Genomic DNA, 11,313 nt, shown 5'->3' with positions numbered 1-11,313 from the left:
AGTTTCTGATGCAACCTGGTCAAATATAAATGAGAGAATCTTAAAAGGAATGGTTGGGTAAATCTAAAGCCAATAGCACTTAAAGGAATCAGCACTCTGCAGCTAATGAGAATTTAGTGCTTCACTTGGTACACAAATCTAAGGGCACACTGCTGAAAGAACAAAAAACATGCATAAAAAATCATTACATATGGCTTAATATTAATAGACACACACACACACACACACACACACACACACACACACACACACATATATATATATATATATATATATATATATATAAACATTTACATATTAACATTTTAATCAGAAAATGTGCAAAAATAGCACCTTAAAAAAGATTAAATTGGCACACAATAAAAAATCATTGGTCATATGATTATAAGATATATAGAAATGACCAACTTGTTTATTGTCAAGATGTCATGGTCATGTACTGCAACCTACATACCCTAATAATATTATTAAGTTTATTATACGGGGGTGGCACGGTGGCGCAGCAGGTAGTGTCGCAGTCACACAGCTCCAGGGACCTGGAGGTTGTGGGTTCGATTCCCGCTCTGGGTGACTGTCTGTGAGGAGTTGGTGTGTTGTCCGCGTGGGTTTCCTCCGGGTGCTCCGGTTTCCTCCCACAGTCCAAAAACACACGTTGCAGGTGGATTGGCGACTCGAAAGTCTCCGTAGGTGTGAATGTGTGTGTGTCTGTGTTGCCCTGTGAAGGACTGGCGTCCCCTCCAGGGTGTGTTCCCGCCTTGCGCCCGATGATTCCAGGTGGGCTCTGGACCCCCCGCGACCCTAAATTGGATAAGCGGTTACAGATAATGGATGGATGGAAGTTTATTATACATAAAATGGATTTATTTATTGTCAGCTTTTCTTTCCCCAAGTGTGCCCTGAAATGCCAAGAATTCTCATTTAGATTTACATGACACGTGCAACAGTAATTTGCATACCACGGAAATATTGAACAAAATAAGCCCTTGCTGAATTCATACCAGATCATTTTTGAGATGATGGCACTAATTATAACATGTAGGAAATGTAGTTAAACCCAGGTTTCAAACTCATGATCAGCTACTGTCTCCTTGTCTGTTCCTTGGCACTTCATGACACACGTTGCCGTTGTGGGACCAATTGATGACATAGTTTTCCTGGACTGCCTCATTCTGGAAACTGTAGAAGAAGTATCAAGTCCTTTCTGACTTTGGCACACAGCAGTGCTGTCTACTGACCACCTGTTCTCAGTTTCATCTCCTGAGCATTGGCTTCTTCTATAGAAAACAGGCTTAGGTATCTTTGAAGGTTTTTTGTCAGGTCTGTGGTCTCGTCTGGGGTGTATACAAGGCCTCAGCTTCAACTTATAGATGGAAGGCACCCGCTCTGGCTTCTTCAAAGACCTCTTCTGGTGGAAAGAAGAGGCCAGAGGCTTTTCCTGTTTGCAAATCCCAGAGTTCTCAGCCATTTTGTTGGTTTCTGGGACCTGAAAAATTTCAGTAGAGCCTTTTGAGGCCATACTTGAGCCTAGGGAGGACCATGAGCTAGCCACAGTGGGTTTACAAATGTTCAGGTGTCTGGAGTCAGTGTCAGTATGACTTTCATGTTTACTGCTTCTGAAACCACTGGACAGGGTGTTCACCCAGCTTTCAAGAGACACCTTCACAAGTGGTTTCTTGCCATTTGAAAGCTCACCAATGACAGCCTGAAACCTGTCCTCCATTGCCTCATTTTGACTAGAACCACAAGAGGGCATGGGGACATGTTTCCGATTTTCATATGAGATCTCTTCGGAAACTGGAGGCGTCTCAGAACAACTACTGCACTGGTCATTCTCTGAGTCACTGGCATCAGAGTCCATGCCAAGCTTTTGCAGATTTGATAGAATTTCCTCCTCAAGGCTCTGATACAAAACAGCCTCTTGAGCAGAACTGATTGGAGGAGGAGTGAACAGGAATCTGTTCTCCATCTCTTGTTCTCCTTTTTCACAATCCACATCACAGACTGCTCCAGATGGCTGAAGACCAGAGTCATTTAAGTTTGTCCTGCTTATGTTTATTGAAGAGCTTTGCACAGTGTGTAGAGGAAGCTCCAAGAACTGTTTATTGTCACCATATGAGGTGCTTCTCTGCAGGCTTTTCCCATTTCCATCAAGAGTAGATTCATTTTGTGCTGAATGGTCTGAGGAAGCAGCCAGTTGGCCTTTTCCAGTAGTGGTAAGGCACTTGATGTGTGCTTTCCCTGATATGACACCCATTATCCCTTTAGATGGACATATGATGCGAATAAAATCAGGGTTCTTTCTTGAATTCCCACCTTCTTCAGATGCTTGTATACTGATGGTGGGGGGCTGGTTAATTACAAAATTGCTTTTATTAGTATTAAGATTTGGATCTGGTGTAATGCACTGGAAGGACCTTACTGATGCTGAAACAGTTGGTTTATGTGGAATGCTCTGCCTTTCTTCACTGTTCTTAGCCCCAGATGTGGCAGTTTGTCTCAGTTTGGAGACAAACTCTGACTTGCTCCATGTGCGACCCAAATTTTTATCTGGGCCTTGTTGGTGTTGAGGAGGGGTCTGGCCCTGGACACCTTGAAAGATCAGAGGTGTACTTGGACACTGGGTTCTTTCAGACTGTGGCGGAGTGGAGGGGCGACTGGGTCGTGGAAGACTGCTGGCTAGACGTGGAGATGGAGACGTTCTATTGGCCTCTCTGCCAGTCCTGCTGGTGGACTTTAGCACAGAGTCATCCTTACTCTCAATACAGGTCTTTCCACAAGGCAAGATAACTGCCCTCTCCTTCGGTCTAAAAAAAAGATCAATAAGTTTAGCCTTTGGAACTTTAGATTACAAGGGCCTTCACAGTATAATTAGCTCTTTCCCCACATGGCACTTATTTTTGTTTTGAAATAGTTACCTGGCTGTGACTAAGCTATTATTAGAGAGAATGCAGTACAACAAATTTCTAGCAAATTTCACTAAATCAAAACAGAGACTAAGCTATATCTAATTCTTATTAACTTTTGTTTCTAAGCCAAGCTCTTTCACTGCTAGTTATAATGACAGATATCCAAGTATACCTCAGTGAGACATTTTTGTACAGCATCCCAAGTCATGGAATAAAATCATGATAAAGGGCTTGTCAGAGATTGTGTCAAGCCATAACCATACGTTTGTTTCTACTCGTATTGTACAGTTTATCAGCAACACTGACAATATACTTGTATTTTGTAGCTCTACAATTACAGACTGCAAGTTAGGTGTGTCAGAAAAGACCATGTGTGTGCACAGCCTGTGTCTGATCCACTTGTACCAGGGCAACACAAACTAATAAGCCGCTACCATCTCTGCAGCGCCAAGAATGATCCAACACCCAAATCATACTTGCTCTGTGGACGTTCTGTGTGGGTCCTGGCCATTGAAAAGCGGGGTGAAATGGGGCTAACAATGTACAACAAGTGGACTATAATCTGTAATTGTAGAACTACAAAGAAGAATTAGCATGGATAGATGTGTTGTTTCCCCACTGATATCCAGCAATTACAGAATTGTTCCCACCAATAATTTGATACCCTCCAAAAAATAAAAACCCGATCTGTCAAAGTCTCATTAACCTAGAGGTGCAGAAAGAGTTAAATCATGTTCTCTACTCGAGTTCTACCTCCTCGTAACACATACAGCCAGGGTGATTGACTGCATGGAGGTATATTTGGTGCAAAACCCCTGAGCACATGTGACGGGTGCACAGATTGGAGAACGTTTCTGACCAATCGTTAGGCATATGTCGGGCGGGGGGTAGATTCATAGGTCCCCACCAATGTCGAGCAAATCTACGCCATTTAAAGAGTTGGCTTATGTGGTATAACTGATCTGTGTAGTTATCCATAACTTTCACTTTAAGCAGTATGTAAACAAACAAAAAAAGCATTTAACTTTTCTCAAGGAAAGCATTTATAAAGCCATAGGATACCTCAATTTATCCATAAAAATGTTGCCCCTATGTAAATTATTAACAAATATTAAATTTCTTGAAATGTTATTTTAGAAATCCATGGATTTTCTCAGTAACATCCCAATCTATAGCATTAAATATGACCTTTATATACCCCAGTAATTTAAGTTTTGGTGTCATCAGTCATGCTGTCTAAAGCAAGAGCACAATATCTGGAATCAGTTTGCAAGCAGAGTGAAAAATTACACTGTCTGAGAATATTAGCATGTTGTCTTCTTCCATTAACTATTTCATTGCGCATACAAGTTTCATAATAGGAGTAAATAAAGTTCTCTTCTGTTTATTTGTAAGAAAAGATTTCTGATGGTTTGGTCTTTTTTCATGCATTAAACTGTTAGACCTGAGTGGCAGGCCCCAGGGTAGTATGTTACATATCCTACCATCATTAATCCCCAGATGAAGAATGCCGCACAGTTGTCAGTGAGATGCAAAAGGTTCAAACAAACCCTCCACCTGTAATTGCTGTACCCTCAAGCAAAGATTTTACCCAAAGAGGAGGTGATGTAGCTTCTTTGTGCTCTAGTCCTTATGTGAATTTCTATCTTTCTGTATTTATGTAACTAAATTTAAAAGACAAATCAATGTATGTGTATAACCATAGCAACATTACCGGCAGCACCAGCATGTCACCCTACATTATGTATCTACCCAGAAAGAAAACAGATTTATGTTCTCTTTGGTTGTAAAGAATTAAATATATCAAAATAATATACCAAATATTATATTTTATAGTTTTTTTGTAGTTTATATGTAAGTTTTATATAGTGTATTTTATAGTTTATATGTAAGTTATGAACAGTAGTTGGATTGAATATTTATTCAAAATCATGTAAGAACTACAAGAACCTTAATCTGAATTAGTGAGTCTGAATCTTCTGTCTTATTGTTCATTACTGTATTTAAATAACCCTACTATAGACACGTCACCTGGTCACTGAATTTGGAGAAATTTAAGAGACAGAGACAAAAACAGTTATTTAATATAATTGCGCATATAATTATATGCAGCTATTGTTTGTGCTCAGGTGCATGGAAGCATTACTTAATTATTATAACACGTGAGCTTGGTTATTTTTGATTAAGTGAGGGATGACTACATTTGTCTGGTTTGTCCATTATGGAGGGACACAGAAGCACATTAATTCAAAGGAGGAATAGAAAGTGTCTCACTGCAGCCATTTGGAATTTTCATCAACACAGAGATGTTACTGAGCACTGGGCTTAGGAGAAGTTTGTTCCATTACATTCTTCATACACAAGTGAGGCTGAATGTGAAAAGCTGCAGGCTTAAATGGATTTCTGTCACTTCAATAGTTACAGCAAGGGAACAATGGGTTGCTGACATACACTGCAGCATGTAAATAATCTCTACCTCAATATTGCTACAAATATTAGCCTTTTGTTGTATGAGAAGTGTTTTTTTAACACATTATAGGCTGGAGACATTCTGTGTATTTTATGACTTTTGTGCATAGTGGGTATTGTCAGTATTTCTAAAAGATTAAAACACTGTTAGAAATAATTATATATTCAAATTTAAACATCAACAACTAATGTTATAACATGCAGCAAATAACAACTGCCTATTCACAAGCAATTGATTGTATGTCAGATTATTATCTTCATTTACTCAATTCTTTTATTCAATTTTTTTACAAGTTCCCACACATTCCTTCTTTTTATATGTTTATTTCAGTACAATGCACAATTGAACCCACAACCCAAGGACCCTGGAGCTATGTGACAGCAACACTATGTGTTGTGCTGTTGTGCCACACTTTAAAAGGATTAGAAAAATGCATGTGACAAACTTTTCTGAGGTTATGAATGTAGGTTACATCAGTACACCACATACACTACAAGTGTCCATAATCCACCGGTTGGCAACCTCTGGTCTTCTGGCGTTTGGTAGCATCCCTGCTCTAACACACCTCAGCCTAGAATTTAGATCCTTTTGAAGACCTTGACCAGACAGATGCTGACCTTGACTGTGCTTAATATTAAGCATAGCTCTAAACTCTGCAGGAGATTAGATTTCTAGAGTATACTACGAAAACACACTTCAGATGATGCTCTTTAACCTCTCATCAGCCCCTGCTGCGTCTCATTATCCTGCTGTGTTGTTAAAGGATTCAGTGTTCTCATACTGTGCATAATACCTGTGGCATTCAGTGACATTTAGTAATTGATTATATTTCACCGCTTTCCTAGGAGCCACAGCTGCATCATGTGACACATAGATTATTCAAAATCAATTATTTCAAAATGACAGCACAGAAAAGTCCCTATACTGCTAAAATCTTTATGCTTTTGGTGCTACATCTATAAGTAGTTTTCATTTCAAAAGTTTAATCCATAGCCAGAATTATAAAATGGTTTGCTGGCAAAACAGCTGATAGCAAGTTAAGCAAATATATCTGCATCTGTGCAAAAAACAACCAAAAAGCTCTGATACTCTTTTAGGATATTGTAGGAAAGGGAAATATTTAAGAAAATGATGTTATATCTGCAGAGCTTTTATTAAGAACAGACCAGATGCTTAACATTTGGTCTTTAAATGTAAAGCTTTAGGTCATTCATTTTGATTGCTGTTTATGTTGGATGTAGCCAAGGTTGAGTTGTCATGCAGTCCTTGATAAATCATTACATGTATATATAACAGGTAATGACGATTTATTATAACATTGGCCAGAAAAATAAGTGTCATTATGTAACATGAAAAAAAATCATATTACTATGATCAGACCACTCGTCAACTTACTTGGGAGAGGGGCAATTCCGGAAGCTTAGCTCTGGGAAGTGGGAGAGCCTGGGTTGGGGACTCACTCTTTGGATCCTAGAGGTGGCTGAAGGGGCCCAGATCACAGGCTCCAATGGGGACTGGGCTCGGCTTAGTAGCAGAGTGGTCTGAGACCCAGACTGGCCATCAGGCCCACAAGGCCTGGCTTTGATCTCATGGACCGGGGTGGCTGGGCAGTGAGCCAACTTATGGGCTGGCAAGGAGGTGAAGGCGAGAGAAAATTAAGAGAGAGAAAGAGAGAGAGAGAGAGAGAGAGAGAGAGTGAGATGACTTCTGAGCTCATCAGGAGCTTGGGTTATGTAACTCCTGCAGGACTAAATGAGGAGCAGGTTAAATAAGGCCTCTGTCTATGGTTAAGATCTAAACATAGACAGAGGCTTGTCATGTGGCTGAATTCTTGTCCAATTTTGCATGGTTAGCTGTCAATTTTGTTCTAGCTCTACCTTGAAATATATGTGTTAAACTCAATATGAATATTGGAAAATAATGTCCTCTAGAGTTTTACAGATGCTTTCTGTCTAGAGAACATTTTGTGAAACTGCTTATTTGTTCCCTATTGTTATAGCACATGGTCACATTCCTCAGCACTCTGACAACTTACTGCATCACTGACATTGTGTTTGATGATGTTGGCACGCTAAAGCAGGTATGACGCTGTAGTGCTGTTTTTTTCAGTTAATCTGCCATTCTTTGAAAAGGACAAACTGCAACATTCAATAGAAGTGTTCCTTATGTCAAAGGAATGCCAGGACTGGTAAAGGAAACAAAAATCTGATGGCATTTCGACAAAGAAATCCTTGATCATGAAAAACATAAAACTGTCTTCTTGGAAGTAGTTACCCTTGCTGGCTTAGCGTGCTCTTGTGTATTGTGGCTGAATGAACTCAGTCTTGGAAAAAAAAAGAAAAAGCTCGTGAAAAGAGAAAATGTTAAATATATTCATAAATGTATCTCATGTCCTTTCATAACCAAGAGACACACATTCACTTATGAAGTATTAAATATAGCTGCTTGAAATGCATGTTTTATGAAATATCTAATAGCATGCTAGCATGCTGGTCGTTGTGTGTGTGTGTGTGTGTGAGAGAGAGAGAGAGAGAGAGAGAGAGAGAGAGAGAGAGAGAGAGAGAGAGAGAGAGAGGAGGTAAATGGCCTCACTGAGAGATGTGCAGCGGCAGGGGTCATGTTTGTCTAGATAGTGCTCCAGGGTGTCCCATCCTCCACCCACTCTCACCATAACATGGTTCCTCAAGATCTACACAAACACATACACACAATGATTTAATGAAAATCATATGGTATCATCCCTTTAAAAAACAGTCAACTGTCCACATATTAAGTCCTCTGTGGAAACCTGAAGGACTAATGATTACTGTGTCATAAAACATCCATGTCTGTAGATTATGTTTATGTTTATTGTTTAATTCAATCATCATGCTTCATGTTTTTCAGACCTTAGCATTATGACAAAAGTAATTTTTACTCTTTAATTTTTTTAAAGACCTCACTCTAATACTCTCAATTCAGCACTGATTATAAATTATAATTATATCAGTTCATAAACATTATCACCACAAATCATATTTCTAGCTTAATGTATGCATGATATCTTTGAAAATGGCAAAGAGAATTACAAGCTCATCTCTTCCCATCAGTATCAAACGAGAGCAAAAACAAAAAGCGATAAACAGAATAACTGATGAAGAATAAATGAAGATGAAAGTGAACAGACAGGAGGAAAAGGGGGATACTGAGGTTTATTTACTCGCACAAATATCAGGGTGTTGGTGTCTCCAACTCTGTATTTGCCATCTGATATCTTCACCATAGGGAACTGGGTGGGACAAGTGCAGCGACTTATTAGATACTGAACCTGTAAGTAAACAAATAAAGGTAAAAAACTAAGACTCACACACAGATAGACCACATTTATTGTGGTTCTTGTACAGTGTCCCTCAAGCTCGGACTGTCTGCATCTGATCTATTTATCAGTTCAGTATATCAAAAAAGTACCAACAACACACCATAGCTCAATAGCAAGAGAAGCCACAAATCAAAATATGGAAGCATCAGGAGGTACATCCTCCTTGGCTTGAGTTTAATCAGTCTCTGCTGATGACAGAATATAAAACTGACCCTGGATAAATTGCTCTTTCTGACTGGGATTAGTTCAAGATTATGCTTCACCCCGGCCATTATACACATTTTATAGGTCTCTCAGTCATGGATAATGTGAATTGAAGGGTTGGGAACACCTATTTTTCTTCACAGTGCCTTTGTCAAATGAGTTTGTTTTTTTCATAGGTAAGAACATATTAGATATAATGCTCTTTAGGTCTTGTCATTTTGTATGTCAAAATGGCAAAACTGAAGGGAGAACTGGCCCAGGTGCTAAACCTACACATTTTAGGAAAAGAAACTAGAAAATTGGAAAATTAATTTTCTGTCCAAACAGACATTAAAAGGTTAATCAGTAGCTTTAAAAATGATTTGGAATGGACTGGCTTTCTTTTTTGAAGAACTGTTAAAAAAACATTAACTGAAATAACTGAGGCTAGCCTAATATGACCCACTCTCCTACGTGTGTATTACAGATCACAGGTCAATCACCATCTCATCCAGGTTCTTAGTGCTCTGTAAACGTCTCCGGGCTAGGGGCTGTGTTGTTTCTTGTGTGGGATGCTCTGTCTCCTTCAGAATCTCCTCCTCGATCTCCTGCTCCAGCTGGATAAGGACAGGAGCGGCCATGCCGAAACGAGAGGCTCGCCGGGCCACCTCCAGCAGACACAACACAAAATTCTTTTCATTCTTTCGCAGGACAAGGTCATCCGTCTCGAACATTAGAACATCTACAGGGAGGGAGGGTTTAAAAGTTCTGAATTGGTTCACAAGGGCACATACTGCATATCAAGTGGTTTGGAGATAAGAGAATCAAATCCTTAGACATTATTTGTTATTAGTATTGTGATAAACTGTGTGATAAGGTCAGTACTTAAAACTGCTACGTTCAGCAACGTTCTCTCTTAAGAAGAGAACATGGGTTTTTTCACTCCAGCACATAACTATTATATGTCACTATTAAATTGGAAACGGTTTCAGCTGTTTTCACTTCAATTACTCGAACTAATACCGCCACCTTCTGGCATAACCCCAATTTAACAGCAAACGCAAATTAAAGGGCTCATATTCCGCTTATACATTTTTATTTCTACAAAACAAAAGTTCCTGTTCATTGTACATTATATGTATTTTGTAAATATGGAATTTTTGTAATTTTTAAAATGTTAGCTATATATGTTACTGTGAATTTAAGACTTATATGTGTGTCACAAACGTCTGGACATACCGCGTATTTCACATAAGCTTTATCGAGCTTTAAATACGTGAGACAGTTTGTCTGAGTGAAATGTGGATTTACCTTTAATATTCATCTGATTCCGACACCAGTTGATAAAATTGGACACGTTATCGCGGGCCAGGAAGGTGGCGGGCTGAGCTGTGCTTACGAATGTCACTCCAGATGTGGGCAGCTGTAGTAGAGTCCCGCAGTTTTGCCGCCCGAACTCCGCCGCCACTCGGGTCACGTTATTGGCGTGAGCACAGAGCAAAGCTCCTGTCTCTAACACGTCAATTAGCGTCTTTACGTTCACGTCTATGCGGTATAAATCCTTCATCCACTCGGCCAGGTCTTCCTTCATCGCGTAGAGATACTCCTCACTGGACTTGAACGGTCGGATGCTCTGGCTCGACGCTTGCTCTATCGCAGACATGGCGCTTAAATTATCCTGAACTCTCCCGGAGACTTTATTAATGATATTTCACCTATGAGAGCAGCAAAACAACCCGACAGAAAGCCTAGTAAGGTTAGGTAGATAGTATGTAAGTTAGCTACAGTATTTACGGAGATAACGCAATGTAAACATGTAAAAATCGAAATTATTCACGACTATACCGTATTCTGTAAAAGCAAAATTAATGTAAACTCGTCTAAACTCTTAAAACTCATCAAAATAATGTCAGTTTCCAGAGCGTTGTTTTATTTTTTTATGTAAACTCCGAGTTGCCATGGGTTACCAGACAGCGACTCCTCTCAAACAATCCTTTTAACCACTTGTTGTCTGTCGCCGAGCTCTTCACCAGTGTTTATGTTTCTTGAAATGTACCTGAAATATTTACGTTTATCAGCTCTACTGACCACATAGTTGCACTTTGTAATTTTACAACTACAGATTACAGTAGTTCTTCTGTTACTCTGCATACTTTGTCAAGCCCCTTTCAAACTGTCTGTAGTCAGGAACACACAGGACCACCACAGGACATGATTTAGGTGGTAGATCATCGACAGTGCTGAAGTTAAACTTAACACTTTTCCACCAAAAGGAGTCTGGTTCTTGAAATGGCTCCATTCCTGCTTCATTTGGTGGTGTGTTTGTTAGTGTGTATTGCACTAGTATGATTGTGTCTTCATGGGTTTTTAAAACACTGTACTCATGGCTCATTTTA

General features: G+C 39.5%; 1 protein-coding gene across 1 annotated transcript; it reads right to left on the bottom strand.

The window, feature by feature from the left end:
- Window positions 1-358: 358 nt before the first annotated feature.
- On the bottom strand, window positions 359-10,830 carry LOC136686966 (GAS2-like protein 2A). The gene is made up of 6 exons (XM_066661098.1): window positions 10,229-10,830; window positions 9,421-9,659; window positions 8,576-8,683; window positions 7,969-8,065; window positions 6,772-7,003; window positions 359-2,804 (listed from the first exon to the last, which is right to left on the bottom strand). The coding sequence occupies exons 1-6, from the start codon at window positions 10,578-10,580 to the stop codon at window positions 1,049-1,051; spliced, it is 2,784 nt and encodes a 927-aa protein (XP_066517195.1). The 5' UTR covers window positions 10,581-10,830; the 3' UTR covers window positions 359-1,048.
- Window positions 10,831-11,313: the final 483 nt, after the last annotated feature.

The sequence above is a fragment of the Hoplias malabaricus genome, chromosome 2, assembly GCF_029633855.1.
Source record: "Hoplias malabaricus isolate fHopMal1 chromosome 2, fHopMal1.hap1, whole genome shotgun sequence".
In the NCBI taxonomy this organism is placed as follows: Eukaryota; Metazoa; Chordata; class Actinopteri; order Characiformes; family Erythrinidae; genus Hoplias; species Hoplias malabaricus.
Note: the sequence above shows the minus strand (reverse complement) of the source record. Positions and strands in the feature narration are given on the sequence as shown.